The sequence below is a fragment of the Morone saxatilis genome, unplaced genomic scaffold (genome assembly GCF_004916995.1).
Source record: "Morone saxatilis isolate NCDOM2014 unplaced genomic scaffold, NCSU_SB_2.0 Contig23, whole genome shotgun sequence".
In the NCBI taxonomy this organism is placed as follows: domain Eukaryota; kingdom Metazoa; phylum Chordata; class Actinopteri; family Moronidae; genus Morone; species Morone saxatilis.
In genome coordinates, this window is record NW_023339796.1 from 15827882 (window position 1) to 15848405 (window position 20524).

General features: G+C 40.6%; 2 protein-coding genes across 2 annotated transcripts in view; both read right to left on the reverse strand.

The window, feature by feature from the left end:
* Positions 1-3451, reverse strand: part of LOC118334290 (ras-related protein Rab-3A-like) — a gene marked incomplete in the record, with an annotated part of 8203 nt that extends 4752 nt beyond the window's left edge. Inside the window, 2 exon segments of the mRNA XM_035670137.1 lie at positions 1066-1290; positions 3333-3451. Coding sequence (XP_035526030.1) covers positions 1066-1290; positions 3333-3335 — 228 coding nt within the window.
* A 966-nt stretch (positions 3452-4417) lies between these two features.
* LOC118334292 (cAMP-specific 3',5'-cyclic phosphodiesterase 4D-like) overlaps positions 4418-20524 on the reverse strand; it is a gene marked incomplete in the record, with an annotated part of 42312 nt that continues 26205 nt past the window's right edge. The window contains 15 exon segments of the mRNA XM_035670139.1: positions 4418-8058; positions 8229-8411; positions 8722-8844; positions 8976-9130; positions 9243-9342; positions 9458-9622; positions 9802-9900; positions 10011-10183; positions 10473-10566; positions 13344-13456; positions 14074-14126; positions 14254-14327; positions 15022-15058; positions 15543-15587; positions 16656-16847. Of these exon segments, the coding sequence (XP_035526032.1) occupies positions 7555-8058; positions 8229-8411; positions 8722-8844; positions 8976-9130; positions 9243-9342; positions 9458-9622; positions 9802-9900; positions 10011-10183; positions 10473-10566; positions 13344-13456; positions 14074-14126; positions 14254-14327; positions 15022-15058; positions 15543-15587; positions 16656-16847 (2110 nt within the window).

Consider the following 20524-nt stretch of genomic DNA (forward strand, 5'->3'; position numbering starts at 1 on the left):
AAAAAAAAAAAAAACACAACACACTCATGATCTCATGGACAAGAAAAAGTTTCCATCCATCCACAGACAGTCTTCCTCAGGTTGTGGCCTAAACATTACCATGTCCATGTAGGATTCACTAAGCACTGAGAACAAGACAGCAGTGTGTGGGTATTCTTTTGTCTTGTGCACATTACTGTCACCAGCACCTGCAAAGAATCAATGACATGTGCCTCCTGATGGTTGCTGAGCTTTAACATTCAGATATCTCCCAGGAGCATTAGGTATTCCTCTGGTGTTGCATGTAATAAGCGATTGGTCCTGGAGTCAGGCTTTATGGCTTACATTAAGTACACTTCAAGGGTATTGTCATTACACAGCAGATGAAGTGATTCAGGGGACTGGAGAGGCCAGTTCAACAGCTGGCTTTCATTAGATACATGATAACAGAGAGCATTTGGGGCAGCAGGAAATACAATCTGCATGTGAAAAAAGTGTCTTTAATTCTAATGAATCAAAACTAGTTTTTTGAAGACTTGTTAAATTATAATTACTGTGGAGCTGAAACGATGAGTTGATTAATCAATTAGTGGATCAACAGAAAATAAAAAACAGAATGATCTGGTTGCAGCTTCTCCGATGTGAGGACTTGCTGCTTTTCAGTGTACCAATGGAACGGATGTTTTGACCATTATTTGAGAAAATACTCAGATTAATCAATAATGAAAGAATTGTTAGTTGCAGCCTTAAATACTGTATCAAGGATGTCACCGCTGTTAAAAACTTGCATTTGTATGTCAGTATATTGTTCATGGAGATGAGCAGAGACTGTTACCACCACACAGTAGTTCTACCATTAGAGAAACCATGAAAAGAAAGGTTTATATTTCATCACTATCAGCTGTCAGACACTCACAGACACGGTTTGTAGTGAAGGCCTGTTTTATGCTGAGTGTTAACTACATCACCGTGTTATGAAGGAGAACAGAAATATCAGATTGGACTCTGTACCAGCACATACAGAGAAAACACAGATTGTGACCACCTGCAGCATGTCTGCATGCATGTGTGTATTCCCTTCCTCACCCAGATCTGCAGCTTTATCCTCTTGTCATTCCTGTAGATGGTCTTGACCTTGAAGTCGATGCCCACTGTGCTGACAAAGGCTGGCGTGAATGAGTCGTCTGCGTAGCGGAAAAGGAAGGAAGTCTTTCCTACGCTGCTGTTGCCAATGATGAGGATTTTAAACATGTAATCAAAGTTCTGGTCCGTGGACTCCTTCTGTCCGTATGTGGCATTTGCAGACGCCATCTATGCAAGGATTGAGATCACATATTAATCAGTCACAAGGAATTAGACTGAGGAAACAGCCTGTTCTTATTTACAGGGAGTGGACGAAGAAATAGAAACCCCTTACAATATAACCCAACACACCAACACCTACACCACAAACTATGCTAAATCATCAGTGTTGATTCAAAGCCTTTCTGACAATGTCTGCAAAAGTAACATTATATACATTTACAAAGGTACACTCGAGATGCTATTTGATTCCATCAGATCGTTCAGGTTTTGTGTTCATGACCATGTGTCCAGTGTCCCCTGTAGTTACAGTGTCAAACACAATTCCTCTGCCACTGGCTGAAACATTTCATGTTCGGTAAAAATGAAAATAAAAACCATTCTGCCTCTACCATTTTATACAATTTTACTGTTCTGGTTCTGGACATATGACAGATTGTCACACACACTTTGTCAATTAGTTTGCATTATGTTGGATTTTTCATACTGAATTTGTAAAAATTGGTCTACAGAAAGTTAATTCACAAACCACATCGTAAGCATATTCAAGAATCAAAAAAGTCTTTGAAACGGGAAACTACTGACACCAAGATTAGCACGATCAAACCCCTGATATCACCAAGAGACATCCTCTGAAGCTACTTTTAGACTGACACAGCAGATTCAGGTTTCTGTTGTCTAAGCTTTACAATAATGTCAAAACCTCTGAACCACAGAGATCTTAAAAACATGGAGACAAAACGTCCTCAACTTATTCAAATGAACATGAACACAATGAAATTCTAGCATTGTAACAAAGGTTAAAAAGGTCCTATTAACAAGTCTTAGGAAAGAACAGTAAATGACCAACTATTGAGTAGTTTCACTGATGTACTGAGCTTTTTCACATCTTTTTAAAGACAGAAATGTATGCAGAAATACACTAAGAGGGCCTGGCAGGTTCAAATATCAAATGTACAGGACTGACAAAACACATAACAAAAGACAAACCATTATGTGGCACATCTGTGAAGGACACCATGAAACTAATGCACAGATACAGAGCTACATTTCATCATCACTATTCAGACAGACCAGACCACCTGAATTCGTAGGCCAGAGTTAAACAGCCTCACGCATACAATTTAACACGTGATGGGGTTAAATAATGTCGGTATCATCTGCTGTATGAGATCGGGTTACACACCATATGGTTCCCAACAGACTCATATCTTTATCAGGGAAATAAAATGATGAAGTCGTTCCGCCAAGAAGAGACTGTGTCAACACAGGCAGCCGATAACCAGACACAGCCTTGAGTGCTTCTACTTCATGTCAATAATACTGGTCCGACAAGGAATGCACACCTCCGCCCCACACAAGATAAGAGGACGGAAGTACCAGGGCTTAGCAGGCTAAGCATCAGCTAAACTCACTATCCATTCCCATCCAGGAGGGCAGGGAACATCCGCGGAGCGCTACGGTAGCCAGCCAATTATGAATGACCATATGGCTGGCCAGAATACCTTGTAGTAAATTAGACTGACAAACAGTCAACGCCTATAATGCACACTGACTCTTTATGAACACATCATGTCCCCCAATGTAAACGGCCTAAACCACATTCCCAATCCACAGCGGAGCTTATCTGGCCGCTGGTGTTAGCTTGTGTATGTAGCTGCCTGAATTTATTTCACAGTCCGGTCCACGTTAGCGAGAGAAAAACCTAGAAAACACATTACTTACCACCTAAAATAAAGACCCAACGATTGTTAAGGAGGTGGAAGCAATACAGATGAAAATGCAGTTTTTTGGCCTTTGAAAATGCATTAAATCAGCCTAGCATTGCTACCTTTAATGCTAACCCAGCAGACCGTTACCAGCACATCAAAGTGGCAGCAGGAGCTAGCTAAGCATCCCAGCTATGTCAAATGAAGGTTACTCTTCCTTATTTACCACTACATTTTCGGTCTAAATCCAGGATATGACAAGCGACAAATACTCCACATGCTAGCTGCTGCCACAGTCTGACTTGACACGGCCTCACAGTGAGAAATAAGCGCAGGGTTTACCATGAAATGTGCGTTTTATCCTCGGCTTCAGCAGCGCCTAGCCCCGTGCCCAGCTTTGCACCTGCAGTAGCTCTTGCGTCTGTTGATTGACAGCCCCGGCAGAAGCGGGTGCAAACAGAGTGTAAGGATGATTGACAGGACCATGGGCCAATCAGAGGAGGGAAATCCGCGCACTCGCAAAGCGCCCCGCCCCCTCCTATTCCTATAAGTTTTTATTTAGTATTGTGTGGATAGTAAATGTAGTAGTGTTAGGTAAATGCTGCAATGCCACAGATGAAACAATATAATAATAATAAATGATAAATAATGTTTTTGAGGCGTCATCAGGAAAATATATTATTCAAAAGTAATGAGTATTATATTTTATTATTGGATTATTATAAATAATAAAGATGCATAAACACTAGAAGCATTTTAATGTCGTAGCTAATTTGAACTATTTTATATTCTTTGGATAGTTTAATCTGTAACAGTGCATATATAAACTCATTAATTGTTTGTACTGTATGTAAAATCTTAATACCTAATATCTAAAGCTGTCAAATAAATGTAATGGATTAAAGAAATATGAGATTTCTCTCCAAAAAGAGAAGTAGCCTAAAGTACCTGAGTTTTTTTTACTTCGTTTTTTTTACGTTGTTTTGACTTTATATTGTGCAAAAATTCTGTTCTTACTCTTCATTGAAGCCCTTAAGATGTTTACACAGGTAAAAAACTCAAACCACAAGACTTCATTATTTGAATGGCTGTATTTTACATATCTTATACACACTCTAGATCCAGTCTGATGTATTTAGGATTTCAAAATAAAGTAATCGGTTTGAACAATGATTGGCTGTATAGTATTACTTATATAGTATAATGACTAACCCATCAGCAGGCTGCTGCTTGTTAAGAGATTAACATCATGTGTAATGACCACAATAAATATATCCTACATATCAGTGATAAGAGCATTTTTATTCATGATGATGATGAAGATGAAGATGTTTGTTAATCAGCATTAACAGGATTATTTTTTGCAAACGTTCTAATCATGTCTTATTATTTAGTTTCCTCGTGAAAGTAGAGAACAAGACATCAAAGAGTGAAGAGTTTTTCCTTTATTGCCAAGGCATACAGTTCTAGTTGTAGAGAGGGCTAACACACCCGCAGTTAAACAGCAGAGTTTGGATTGTCAAAGTTGCAGAGTCTTAGCTCATGACCCATATTCATAAAATCTCTAAGAACAGAAATACTGATCTAGGATGACTTGAGGCCGTATGACTATATTATCTTCACTATGAATCAAAAAAGTCTCAGATCAGCCACACTTACTGTAAGATCCTTCATGAATACGCAATCTGACCAGATCAGTTGATACAGAGGAAAACAGGAGAGGAGAGATGTTTTAGAAAACCCAGAAATCTGTCACTCAACTATTTTTATACCAAGAAAAGCATGAAAGTGAGTATTTTTGCTTATGTATAATGTTATTTGCCAACATAAAGAATTAAAAGAGAAGGAAAAAAGCTGAGTAATAGTTGAAATCTGTCCTGTTTGACTTTCTCACACATCAAGCTATACATAAGTACTAAACCTCAGACTAAACTTAAGTCTACTGTTCCATCGTTTCTGACAGATAATATAGAAATAATAAATAAACTGTACATGAAGCACTGTGAGGAAAATATACAAAATCAAACAATTAGTGACATGCAGAGAGACAGACGGAATCTTCGCATGTTGTGCTGGTTAAGCTGTTGTTAAATAGTCCTTAGTATTGAAGGCATCCTTGAGTGTTGGTCTGTTTGGTGCTGTTTATGGCTGCAGAAAGGATTGCACATGTTTTACTCCAGCATGTCAGTGAACACATCTATGACCAGGAAAAGAAAAAAAAATCCCAAGTTTGAAAATAAGGCAACGAAAAAAAACAGGGAAAAAAAACCTTTCAGTTCATTCACACGTTAAAACATGATTTACTCTTTTTCCATGGTAATAAAATAAAATGTCCCCTCAGGCTAAGTTTTGTAAGTACTATACTCTTTATATTCTTTGAATCCTGCAGCCAATGTCATGCATTTCATCACATTTTTTATACAGTCAATTATAAAAAACAACAACTTCAGTCCCTCCAAAATCCAACCTTTAAGAGCTATAGTGGTCCAGCCCGTGCAATTCAACTCAACCACCAGGCCGTTCGCCAACAGAAAAACAGTGAAACAGTCACGTTATACATGTTCAACTGTACTGGAAGTGCAGAACTGTAAAAGTACCATACAAAGTGCTTTGGTTTTTTCTTAGCAAATACATCAAAAAAGTCAACCCAGTCATTCACTCACACACACACAAAAAACAACAACACATCACTGTTTTAAGACAATATCAGTTTCAGTTACTGTTTGAAGAGGAGTTAGAAAAAAAGGAACAGAGACACTGGGGTCAGATTGGCACACAGGGTGCTACAATCAACCAACTTTATCAGTCACTGATGGAAAGTAGCCAGTGGCAAAATGGAAATTACAGTACGGGTTGTGTCATGCTTGCTTGGCACTTGTTTTGTCATTGACTATGTCCCTGTGAAGAGCGAAATATTGATCAATGAGAGAAAAAAGATGAAAATAATTCTGGTACAGGAAAATGTCTCTCGGTCACCTCTTGGATTTTGTACAGTTATAATGATGCTAACATCCTTGTTTGCCAACCTTATGTTTATAATACCCTGCCTCTATCAGTCTAGTAAATTATGCAAGTGGATGTTACCAAAAAGGGTATTTCAGTCGGTGGATGCTGTGTTTGACACATAATTTAGTAATGATAATGGATCTGAATGGATAGTTTAATGCATTTGTAGCTGTACTGTTGCATTTAGTTTTTGCATGTCTGTGCTGGTTTCTTAACAGTGAATGACAAACTGTTTTGCAGTCAACAGCCTCCAATGTGTTCATATTTTGGCTCAAGCCCTTAAAACCCACAATGAGGGCTAGCAATGAACAAAACTGTAAAGTGCTAAACTTGAAGGCAAACTGATAAAAATGGGTGCCAAAAATTAAGTATGCAAAAAAAACCATTAGTGACTTGAAATAAAATTCCAAAAATCCAACAAAAATAATCAAAAGCACAACAACACTGAAACATAACTGATATTTTGGGTAGTCCTACAGTTAAATACGTTTTGAATGTATTTTCCATATAGGCCTATGCAAAACCTTGCAAATCATTTGCCTCCAATGCCAGAACTTCAGTTCCACTTTTCAACACTAGGAGGCACCATGTGCACAGCCCACATTGCTCTCCATGAGTGTACAACACTACCTGACCCTGGCTCAGTTTTGTCGCTGTCATAATATCATAGTTTAGGATTATAAAAATGGAAATAGTAAGCCTGAAACAACTGAAAATCTCAAAATAATATGTACTGCTAGTCACTTCATTGTAATCACATTCTTCTTCCAAAACAACTGCCTGCTGAACACAATGAAACGGGCTGTGCAACACCAGCTGAAAGGAGTGCTACGTTTACAACAGTAATGATACAGTCACTCAAAATGTCTGCTACATTTAAAGTTTCCTGCATAAAATAATGCATAGCTCCTTTCTGCCATGACTTTCCTTACACTGCTTTGAAGTCTGCTATTGACTGTATCTCCACTTGCATTTCACTGTGTATGGAAGTAAATAAAAGACAACAGAATAAACAAATAAACAAAAACCTAAAAAGGCAGGCAAAACAGCATTGTCCCTGTAAATTGCAAGTTTGGCAAAATGTCTTACAAGATTTTGTCGTGTTTTCACGGCCATTCATCATTTCCTCACTTTCTCCATAAAGATAAGAGGAAGACAGCTCTGTCATTTGTTGTAGTAGACCTTGGGTTGGCTGGTAAAAAGGGAAGTTTTTTTAAACTTCTCATTGTCTCTGTAGAACTTTATCCACATTACATCTGAGTGAAAGACACAGAGCACAAAGGACCGCTCAGAAACTTGGTTTCCTGTCCTCTACTGGACAGTGAATCAGTCTATCTGTCTCTCTCCAGTGCAAGTGACTGCTGTGTAAAACTGCAGACTTTCTTAACACCACCCACACCCATCCGCACTCTCGTACTCCCCACCCCGAGGCTTGCTATCACCCTGTCCAGAGGTGGTGTTTGGTTAGAGTGGGAGAAGGTGAGTGACAGAGGATGAGGCACCGAAATCAAGAAAAACAAACAAAAAAGGCCAAAAGATATACAACTTTTGACTGGTGCTATGTGCCAAGTCTGAAGCGTGGTACCTCAGAGACGCCTTCCTGGTCCGTCTCTCTGTCTTCTGCTATATCTTTCTCAGAGTCTAAAGAAAACGTCCTGCCTGAATCAGTAGTGAGCATTCTTGGGAGCAGGCGGGTCGTAGCAGACACTGCATCAAATCCACTGCCAGAATCAGTTCTGGAGAGTTCAGTCCCCCTGCTGCCGCTATAGCCCTCCTCTTCCTCAGGTGGACTCTCACTGTCAGACTCTCCTTCTTCTTCTAAGGTCAGCTCGAACTGGAACTTGTCGGCCGAACCACCACCACACCCACCGAGTGCTGAGGCTTCCCCGGCCAGAGCTTCCTCTTCCTGGCCCTCTGGGTTGGGTGAGGGGCTGTGGGGGATCATGCTCTGGTACCACTCTCTGTTATCCTCCAGTGTGTCCAGGATCTCCTGAGCATCTGGGTGGACAAGGTCGGCCCATGTCTCCCACAGAGGATGAACGATGTAGTCAATGAAACCCACCTAAAAGAGAGAGGAAAGACGTGGTATATATCTTTAGAGGGATTCTTATTTTCTGAATCTTTTGGTATAATTTTCACTTTTTCTTCACTAGTTCTACATTTCAATTTTACACTTTATAATGATTTACAATAGATTTCAATGCACTAAGTGCTGCAGCTTCTATTCTGTACCTGGTTCTTCTCTATTGAGGCATTTTGTTTGTCACACATGGGGCTGATCTCCATGCCCTTGTCTCTCTCCCTGTCCCCCTGGGTGAAAAACTCCACCATGATGCGGTCTGTCCACTGCCGATACAGCTCAAGAGGCTTGGTGGGGTTGCTCAGGTCTGCACAGTGTACCATGTTCTGTAGGACCTTCAGAGACAAGAGAACAGTTTGAAAATATCCAATTTAAAAAAACACTTTTGAAACATTTTTAGTTCTTTTGTTCCACCTTATACTGAATCTGTGAATGTATGGATACCTTAGCAATCTTAATACTATGAGGGATTTAACCTGAAGCGGTCTTAAACAGCTGACTTCTGCAGCTGTTTAGAGAGCGGAAACTGAACCGATACAGTAAAGTTCACCTTTCACATTAGACTTGCAATTATTTTTCATTGTTAATATAAAAATATGAATCAATGCAGCTCTAACAATGAAAAAATGGCAAAACAGTTCTTACCTGTATGCGGTCCGAGTAGTTGTCCAGCAGTAGGACTCCTAGACTGGTGACTTTCTTGGTCTCCACCATGGTTTTCAGGTCTGCCAGTAGGTTCATGTGTTTAGACATATCTGTGGCCAGCACCTATAGGTTAAGCAATTAGATTCAAATCATGGATTTGAACAAACATTGCTTACAAGGTGAAGACAAATTCTGAACTGAGGCAGACAGAGAACTATGTCCACAATCTTAAGGGTTCCTCCGAGATGTCTTACCATATCAATGACCATTTTGCGCAGCGACTGTCTCTGTTTTTTGCTGAGGTTCTGAAAGATGTCACAGTTGTCTTCCTGCAGAAGCTTAAAGCCAACAGCCAGGTGGTGATTCTCCAGCACCGATGAGTCATTGTACATCAGGGCCAGCTCTGAATCTGAAGGCAAAAAAGGAAAAAATTAAAATTGTGGAACTCATCCACATAGTTAAATACACTCCTCAACACCCACGCACGTTCACATATTCCCTGGGGAGCTATTCAAACTCACTAGTGTTGATTAGGAACTGATTGGAAACTCCAGGGTGATCCACGTCATGGATGGCGCTGGCAAACAGAGCGGCGAGGATCTCCAGATCAGTAAACACAGCCTTGGACAACACAAGAAGACAGGGGCAGTTAATATATGTGTGTGGATGCTCGACATGACAGGTCATGTACATATCTTATTGTTTTGATTAATAATAAGTCAGAGCCATCGTCTACCTCCAGAGCAGGTGTGGACAGTAAGACATGCGTGGACTGGACCACATCTGCAGCATGGATGTTGTTGTGGTAGGCCACGTCCGCATGGTAATGATCCTCCAAAGTCATCATGAAGGTGATGAAAGTGTCCGCTGGAATCTTAAATGACTTCAGCAGCTCACGTTCCTACAGACGCAGGAGAACACTGGCTCAGTCAGGGTAGAGATCAATCATTTATTCAAAAGTCTGTTAGGTTATTGTTTTATTCACTCATTTACTGTCTTGTTCAATCATTTACTCTACCGAATGCTTGAGGTTAGACAGTACAAGGACCACCCTCTGTTTGTGAAAGTACAGCATGTTACCTGGAAGATGGTGTACATGGTGACCGTCAGCGGGCGATTCCCAGAATACTCAGAGACCTTAAAGATGTCAATACCCCATCTGTTTATGTCCTCCAACTCCTGCCAGTGGACAATGGACACACATATATATCATCACAACATAATGTACAAGAAAGAACATATTAAAAACAAAGAATAGAGATAAACAAGAGTTGATGTAGTCCTCATACCCTGGCTAGAAGTCCTTCCTGGCTGGCGTTGACCCCAAAGCGCGGGATTGTGGAAGGGGCGAGACTGGGGCTGTGGGTGGGCTTCTTCACACCGCTGATCTGGGACATGGGCCGTTTCTTTTTGTCCTTCTCCTTGGTGGGGGGAGACATGATGTCCATGTCATGTTGCTTCTCTGTCAGAGGGAGACAACAACATATTAACTCACTCACTCACTCTTAGTGATCACACTAGAAATGGCACTGTGCTGTAATAATGCTTTAATGTTTAATTTGTTTTAATACTTTTATTATATATTTATATACATACATAGGTATTATGTTCCATGTGTGATAAATGCTTACACAGATCAAAAATGTGTAAGGTATTAATACATCTCTTTCTATTATACTATTATACATTTTATATGATATATATGTCTATGTACAGTTTACAGTTCGTCAATTATACAAAGTATATTTTACCTAGAAAGGTGCTAGAGATGAACTCAGACACCTGGTTCCCTGAACGACTGGTTTCTGACAGCTGGGTGAGCTCTCGGTTCAGCATCCTCTTGAACTACAGACAAACACACACACAACCAAGCATCCATAAGTTTGATCACACACATGCATAACCATCCATAAATACACCCAGAGTGGCTCCACCGACAACATCCCCATGTGCTTGTGTGTGCCTCACGTCACGCACAGTGCAGAAGCTTATGATTGGACGCAGAGAAATGCATGGCTGATTTTACTAGTAGTAGCCTGCACCCAAAGCACACACTGCGTACTACGCATGTGGATAGTGTTTATCAACTGATGTCTCAGAAAAAGTCCACCAGTTGTCCACTTCTTCACACTTTTTCACAAAATGAGCAACATGTGAGCCATGGAGCAGCCCCGTCCCTTCCCACCCAGTTCATCCCTCGCCACTCCTTACCTGAATGAACATCCACGACATGGAGATGAAATAACTCACTTCTGGCATTTCAGCGCAAAGTTGAGCATGGGAACAAAAAAACTGAGCGAGAGAGCAGCACTTTCTGGTCGCCCGACTCTGCCTGTTCGACAGAGAAACGGACAGCAGGGACACTTTGTGCTCCTATACTGCTTGCCTGAGCAAAATCCACTGCAAGCGGACAGTCCCCTGGTTAGTGCTGTGAAGGCTTTGATCAGTGCCAGCCGAACGGATGGATAAAAAAAACCTTTTCAGAGGTCCACGGTAGGACAAGAAAGCGGAAGCATAGCTGTGGGAATGCTGTGGGATGCGAGGATGCAAGGCAAAGAAGCCACACTCCATCGCTCCCCCTTCACTCTCCCTCATTCACTCAGTTACTGCCTGCTCCAGTATGTGTGTAAACAGAGGGAGAACGAGGTACTCTAATCCCTGCCTCCTTCCAAAAATGTCTAAGAATAGCAGCCAATCAGGCGCCTGCTGCAGCAGAGGTTGGGAGAGACAGAGGGCTCTCATTGGGTGGGAGATGTACAAAGTAGGCAGGGCTGATTGTGTCAGAGGCGGAGGTTGTGAGACTCACCATGTGCACAAAGTTTGAAGAAGATATGAAGGAAAAGCTTTGAATGAATTGGGGGGCGGGGTTCATTCATGTAGCCATAAATAAAAACAGTACACTATGTACCACAAAGATGTGGGAACATGAACAATTATCATGTATATGGTTATAAACAGAAGATGACAAAATATTTTGACACAGAAATATGTTCAAAGCAGGAAGCCTTAGAATAAAAACTGAAAACTGAAATGTTTAATAACACATCTTTGGTGACAAAACTATACAGTAGTGCAATTAATACTTCTTAATTGGTTAACCAGAGTTTTTATTTGTGAAATACTGTTTAACCATGTTTTTAAGCGGATAGAAGATAATTCTGGAAGTGCTGTTATGACAGTAAGTGACAGGAAGTCACAGTTTATTTACATAGTACATGTTCAGCTATGAAGAACATTATGAATGGGATCAGCTGAGCTATCCAAACATCAATGATTCAGTGGTCCAGAGAGGTTTCCCTCTTCCAAGACACTTCCAGGGTTCATTAGAGATCTACTTTAAATGAAACTGTTCAATAGGTCTGTCAGTGATGCAGAAACAATGTTCACTGCGACCTCCCATGTGTGTGCCTTTGTTCCTAAGTGCCAGTATGGATAGTTCTTTCCCACTGACTGAAGCTGCTCATTGACTGATCTGCAGCAATAGGGGGGTTTTGCCGCCGCCACGTGAGCGTGTGTAATGGTATACGTATCCAAGCAGGCAATGTATGTGACAGGAAGAAGTGTGTGTACATGTGATGTGTGTGTTAGTATGAACAGCGTGTGTATGTTGTGTGGGCGGTCTAATCGTGGAATCACATGAGCACCGGGCTCCACTCTGAGAAGAGGAGGAGGAGAGGGATACACGGAGGAAAAATGGATGAGGGGGCGGTGCCGTTTCATCTTCAGTTCCCACTTCCTCATTCACATTTTTCTGCACATGAGTGGGGGGAAGGGTGTGTCTGTGTGTCTAGTCTCTGTTTGCATGCATGAAACCATCCCGTTCATTCATGTAGTAGGCCCCTCTGCCATCCACTGACGGATAGGGGATTTTATTCATATATTCATGATGGATGCTGTATTAGTGAGCTTTCAGTTTTCTTTAGGGATCAGTACAGGTTAACTGCACTTTATCATCAGCAGATTATCATCCATTAATGGACAACTGATGAAAATTATTAACATGTATTGTTTTATTATCCGTTCCAATAGAAAAAATAAATGATGACGTATTTCATCTCAAAAGGGAAACACCAATTCACTTTATTTAATTTGATTGCTGAGTTTGGTTCATTAAGTTGTCAACTGCAGCAGTAGCCGTAGTATGAGAGAACAAGCGGTGGAAGGAACTGCTTGATATTTATAGATATTCTAACAATCAGGAGCTAAAATTGGACGTTGGTTAAATGGTGCATCTATTGTAAAAGGTTGAACTTTTTCAATGTGATGAAAAAATATTTTTACTTCACTTTTAAATAGTAAACGTATTCTTAAAGATTTAGTACATTCAACCTTGATAAGGTCATGGTCATCTACAGTACCATGTTCATGGAGTTGGAGTCTGACTACCTTAAAAATGGCAACAAGATGCTCATGACTAATAAAATCCCTCAGGGGGGTGAATCACGGTACAGATTAGAGACTGAACCTGTCTGTAATAAATGTCAACCTGAACAGCGTGGCATTGTGTATCTACATTTTATCTTGTGACAGGTGTGTATGCTCAGTATATTGCTCTGTGGTCTAACTGTCCAGCTCATCCGGCTGATGGTAATGTGCTAGTGTTGTGTTTTATGTTGAAGTACCTTGTTGGAAGCCATCTCGCTGACAGAGTGACGAGTTTTCAGTGTCTCTAGTTGTTCCAGACACCAGTCCAGCTCATCTAGAGTCTCTATGGCCAGCTGCTGGTGAGGCTCCTCTGTACCAGATAAACACAGCAATGCATTATGGGATGGAGTCAACTCCTTGAGCGCATTCACATAGTGTTCAAATGTAAAAAATTATTGGAACTGGAACTTCAAATGAACTTTAAACCTACCGTTCTTGCTGTTTAGGAACAACAACAATTTCTATTTTATGCTACTTTATACTTATATTGCATCTTTCAGAGTTAAATACTGTACTTTTACTCTATATATCTAGTTATATTCTATATGAAGGTTTCACATATGTTTAGATTATAAAATAGAGCTCCACCTCGAGCAGCTACAACAGCAAAATGCTGTCTACACATTAATGCATCAGAAATAACAATTGAATCATATATCATATAGAATATAATTGAGAACAATAACAGGGGTCATTTGTACTTTCACTTTTGATATTTTAAGATTTTTGATCTGAATATTTCCCCCCACCAGTGGATTTCATGTTTTTGTGATTGACATTCATTTACTATTTCATTACTATGACATGTTGCCTTTTCACAATTCACAGATTTAATCATGATAATGTCCTCGCTGCCTCTCTGACCAGGTTCAGTGTTGATAATGGGATATTGATTAATAAATAGCTCATTTTAATACCACTACCAACCTGCGAGACTGGTCTTGCACATTGATGGTGGGTTGCTGCCTGAGGATCGCGTCCTGTGGACAGAGACCACCCAAAGTAAGCAATCACAAGTCATACTGTAACTGCAACTGTTTGCCAGGTGTTACGGTGAGATTGTTAGAAGATTTATTGAACAGCCAATGATATTTTCTGAAAACCTACTTGCTGGCTGTGCGATCTTGCTGGCCGGTTATGACGGCAAAGTTACTTCGGACTGTCCTCAGGCTGGCAAGGACCTATAAGATAGGAACAAGAGACTGAATGTACAGGATCATCAAATGTGATGTGCATCACATTTGTGACGCAATGAAACCACAGATGTCACTTAATTCATAGCCTTAAATACTTGCATATGCCTCCACTTAATTCATCTTGGACTAGATCAACTGATTCTTAATATGAACGGCTGACAAGTCTTTGAAACCAGATACTGTTGCTTTCATCCTCCAAGCTGAGGTATTCCCCTCTCCCTGTCTGATGTTTTGATGGCATCTCTGACACTCCTCTGTGTCATGTCTGTCACTTCATCTGCAGCCAAACACTGACTCAGCACACAGAGAAAGCCCACAGAGTATCCGGTGTCCAGACCTGACCCATGTAGCGGCCTTATCAGCGTCGGCATGCGAATTTAAACAGCATGATCCAGCAGTATTGGATTCACTGCTTCTCTCCCTGTGTAAAGTGAGCACAAGTGTGACGCACGTCCCACGCAAGAGGCAGGCAATGCCAGCGGGATGCCTGATCCAAACATAATGCTGAGGGGCTGTTCCGATGAGGCAGTAAAGCCCAGTCTCGTACCATCTGGAGTTTATTATATATTTTTAAAGACCTGCTGTACTTAGCTAACAAGAGAGTGATTTTCTTTTTATTTGACCATCTGGCAAATTTTCAGAGAGCACAAAAAGGAAGGAAAGGTTTCAGAGGACTCACCTGTGCAAATGGTGTGACAATCATGTCTTCTGTATGTCTGCAATAAAGCAAAGAATACACAAGAGGAAAATGCATGAAACAAAATCATGAAACATTGAGTAGAGGACTAATCTATAAGCTCCTGAATCTATTAGTATTCTGCGCTTAATATAAAAGCAAATTTATTAAGACCAAATAAACAGAAACCAAACTGCACTGCGTATAGTAAGGTTGGTGAGGAAACGGATCGGGGTAGGTGGAAGGGTGGGTGATATAAGTATGAACTAGTAAATACTCACAAGTAAATAAAAACACAGACTGTGTTATTATACTTGGTTTCTGATTAAGCATCACATGCAAAAAACAAAGAAAACAGAACTGGGTGTTTTGGGGGGTGGGTGGGGTGTTTGATATTTAATCACGTTTGTCAGGAGGGAGGTGGGAAATGGCTGTGAAGCCATCTAGAGGGAATGCAGGAGAGGTATTCAAGGGTAAAGAGTCAGTGTTTTTATCTTATTTTTGTTTTATCATGTTCTCCTCACCGAGATGACAACCAGTTGACTTCCCAGTGCTTCAAGCTTTCTTCCCTTAAAAAACAGATAGGCGAGAGTCGATGAGGAGACCTGTGAGTGCTTACTTTACAAACTTAAATGTGTTTAGACATTATGAACTGTGGAGGGGACTGTTTCAGGGACATATTGGACACACAAACAGTGAAAAAAAGAAACAACACACAAAAAATTTGCCCTTTCTTCCAATCCCTTCCAATCCCTGGGAAGCAAATTTGGCACGCAGGCATTTGTGATGGAAAAACAGCTGGTTGTACTAATGTTGCGCTTTTCAAGACTGTAGATCTGACTGTGGATTATTTAGACACGCGATGCGCTGTATGTTTCAATACTGCCTTTGAGCTGAAAGACTGAAAGGCCTTTGGGACAAGAACTGTATCAAAATGCGCTTAAAGTAGACCCCTCTTATCAGTCTATGTAGGATTTTTGTCAATCACAAGCAAAAAAGAATAGCTCTGATGCATCAAAATCCAAAGCAGTTAAAGAGAAAGCACGCCACCTAAACAGTATAGCCCTTTGGCTTCAAATGGCTCTCTAGGAATCAAAAGAAAATGCCAAAAAGACTAGTTTCAAATTTGCAAATAAAGTTGAGGCCACAACGGTTTGCTGCAGTTTGTAAGGGAGCCAGTCATTAAACCAATGCAGCATATTAACCTTCCCCAATGGGGACCTCTCACCGCAAGGAAGACAGACAAGAAGAGAAAAATATAGACGGACTAACCCTAATCCTAATAAATGGCATTTAACAGACAACACACGAATGTAATCTTACACTGGTATTATAGTATCAAGTGCCTCACTTGTGAATATATTATTATATTATATAATAATATTATTATTATTACTCATTCATTTTATATATGACCTAAAGTGCAGCACACAAAATACTGTTGGTACTGAGACTAACCCTAACCCTACTTTTGCATAGTGAGATATCACTATGCAAAAGTCTGTTCTGAGGGTTGTAAATGAAGGTTTTCATAATCTTTAATTAATCAAAACATTGTATCTATGTAATGTAGAAGAGTGTCTCCCACATTTACAAAGAGGTACCATATCAACAGTACGAGGCGTAAATGAACTTACAGGTCACTGGCAGTGGAGGAGTTTCTGGAAGGACCTTTGGGTGAAAGGTCAAAGTCAGAGTCGGAGCGGTAGAGGAAGGATTCCCGCCGCTGGCTATGAGGAAAGTTGGCCTGTATGACCATACCAGAGCCAGGGCTGGCCTGGGGGTCCAGGGGGCTGCGCCCCACTGACAATCCATTCTCCACATCAAAACTGGGAAGAGAGAGAGGGAGAAAGAGGATTTATTAAGGTTAGAGGACTCATGACACATTTTGTGGACTAAAAAAAAGGTGCAGATTTATTCCACAGCATAGAAAGGGAATGAAAAAAGCATCCATCCATCCATCCTAAACATTCTTGGTTTAGGGTTTGTCATTATTAAACCATTAACAAATAAGATTTTTTTCATTAAAATATTAATCCTACTAAGATACTCCTACTGCTACTGTGAACATATTTCACACAGCATGCATGTTGTCCTGTATGAGTCTGTTTCTGGATGAAAACAAATGGCAGTTTGTGTTTATTGCATCAGGAACAACTGGAAAACAGATGTCAACTTTGTTGATAGAAATATACTGACTGACTGGTCACTGTGGTGTCCTCCTGAGTAAATTAGTTCCAATGAGTGTGACACAGGCAATATGAAAGTGATAGTGAGACAAATAAATGGATCAATGAGGGCTGAGCGACAGACTGTTGATTTCATTTGGTGATGAAAATGTTACGCTTGTGGCCATAGACAGTCTGATTAATGTAGGAATTCTCTAGAAGGTAGACAAAACCATGTACAAATGCCAGGTTCTACTTCAGTTGAGAGACTGGTGCTGCTCCAGCAACTGGGGCTGCTCCAGTAACAATGGAAGGGAGAAAATGAATATACAACACAATAATCAAATTTAAAAATATCACAAGCTGTCATTGTTTGCTAACAAAATTGAGCCCTTTTTATCTTGAGAGCAGGAAATTGTGTGATTTATAAGGAAATGTTACCATTATAAACCAGTAAAGACCAAAATAAGAACTGAAAATAACTAATTTAAGAGGGTGACAAAGGATATGACAGTGTAAAATATGTGAGAATGCAGTTATCGCACTGATATATCTTACAAAGTGGACTAAAATCCGCACTGCAGAGAGCCAAAGGCTTTGAATATCTTCTTATTCAGATGGCTGCATGTCAATGACCCTCCTGCTGTAGAAATGGGCTGACCATTAGGCTAACTGGCCCACAAAGCCACTCACATCAAGCCAATGTGCTACAAAGAATAAATGACAGCAACAATTTCTCCAATTTCTCCAAGATTTTTAGCAAATCAAGAAACACAGATTCACACAATCCTACCACTCCCAGCCAGCCTGTCTGTATGGACCTGCCCGGAAAAAAACACAACACGGACTACATGATGTGCACACCATTAAAGGTGTGAAGCCTGTGTGGCATATGTCATGCAGGCAAGGTATGTGTGTGTGTGTGTGTGTGAATATCCAGAGGAGGTCTGCATGCGTGTGTGGGGGTGAAGGACTGTGAGTGAACAGCGGGTATAAAATTAGCATCAGCAAATTGACGTGGGGGTCATGTGAGTGTGAATCTAAAAATAGCTCCGGCGTTCAGGTGAGGAGGAGTTCCTCCTGATCAAACATTTCCCGACTACAGAGAAAAACACCAAATAAAGGCACGACGAGGCCCCTTTTTCACAGTCTGGGCACGTTTCTGCCTTGATCCACATCTCTATTTTCCCACAGCCCCTCCGCTAACATATGAACCTGCATAGACTCTGTCAGTCTGGTACTCCGTTTGGCAACACATCCTCTTTTCTAAACAGTCTGAGGAACTCCAGAGTAGAAATCCATGCTTTAGCAAAACAACTATTAGCAGAGCGTGAAGGATTTTGGACAAGCACATGCTGAGACACACGTTCAATCTTTTTCAAATAAATACAGCAGGGGTAACAATGTACAAAAATAAAAATTGCTGAAACCCAAGGCAAAGGAAAACTGTAGTTATGGGTGCAGGAGTGTTAGCTAGAGATGTAAGTTGATGATGAGTGTGGGAAATAATAAAACACCAACACTAAAACATAATTTCAATTATTACAAATGAACATTTAGACTAATGAGGGCACTATATTAAATGTTAAAGTTAAGGAATCACCAAAATCACCATAATTCATCCTGAGGAGGAGATGAATGTCTGTACCAAATATCATGGCAATCCATCCAATAGTTGAGACATTTGAGTCAAAACCACAACTCATGGTAGTGCTGTATGAAAAATCAGGGGATTACAAACGTTATTAGGATTCCTCTTCTGGGAACCATGAATGTCTGTACAAATTGATCCAATAGTTGTTATATAATAGCTATTTCAGTCTGGACCAAAGTGATGGACCAACAGACCAACATCGCCATCCCTAGAGCCTTACCGCTAGCATAGCTAGAAATAGTTAATTACCACTTTAATAGCATTAATACTAACATTTAATTGCTTTAAAGGCTGCAGCTTTCCACGGTGCTTTTACAGCAGGTATACACCAACTGCAGCATGCCAACATCCCAGTCATTCCTCCAGTGCCCCTCCTCCTACCCTGCTACCCTCCTAGGATGCTGCATGAGGACATGTTGCTGCGTTACTGGCTATTACGTAACAGCAGCCAAACAGAAGCCCCCATCCCTCCATTCAGTGCGTCTGACAGATTCAGACACACTGACTGCACTATATGTAGCTGAGGAGAGGAGGGAGGGAGGGAAGACAGCACGGTAAGGGGTAAAACAGGGCAAAGAGGGGAGAGTACTAAAAAAAAAGAATACACAAATAGTACAGCCTGTTCTGAGACACGTACATGAGGGTTTTTTTGGGGTTAACTGTATGTACACTGTGTGACTGGAGCAGTGAGGTGTGATGCAGTTTGATGATGTGTATTTGAGGATTAATGTCATTTTAAGAGAAAAGTAGAGAGAAATTAAACCCGTTTTACGTGTGTAAATGATGCCTTTAATGTTGTACAGAAGAGCAATGTGCCACCTTACACACATATATGTGTATTGCTTTGATCTGTAAGCACACACATTATCCAGTTACTACAAGTACACATGCAGCTTGGAGCTTCACCCACTATTTATCTTTCCTGTTTTCTCCATCTATCTTGTTCTGTCCTCCCTAATGATGCTGCACCCCTGGCTGTTGTCCTGTGTGCTCTGACCATAAACCCGTTTCTATTTTTGTTCCTGCATCACGCTTCTGCCTCTGTGCAGCTAAATTTAGCTTCCCCTGTGCATGGGGAATAGACCGAGAGAGACAGCAATGTAGCTAAAAATAGAATTTCAGGTAGAATACAGAGCTCTCCCCTCCCCGCTCCTCTCCCTCTGCATCGCTGAGCAGCAGATTCTTCCCTCCATTCATGAATATTTATGGAGACGTTTCTATCTGAAGCCCATGCCGAGCTAAAATTAGATCACAGATAAAAATATCGCCCACGTCTTTCCCTCGCTGCTTTTTCACTTCCAGTTTTCTCTTCTTTCTCATGGCATTGAACATAGAGATCTGACTTAGGCTACTCATGAACCTAGACTAGTTTACCTTTTACTTAAACACACACAGACAATAAAACTGTGTTTGGATTTTTAATAGTGCAATCACAATGATATTCCAAATGTTTATATGAGTTAAGAAAAAAGACTTCAATGTTAACATTGAATGCCAATGGACACCAGAAGTAGCTGTTGCCAAGGTAACAACAAATGGGGATCTAAATAAACAAACTGAAACAATGATATTAAAACACATCCTATCGATGTTAGAATTATTGCAACTAATCACCAAAGTGTTAGTTTGAATATGCAAATTAAAAGGGCAGCTACATTACAAATAACAGACCATTGTTTTTAAA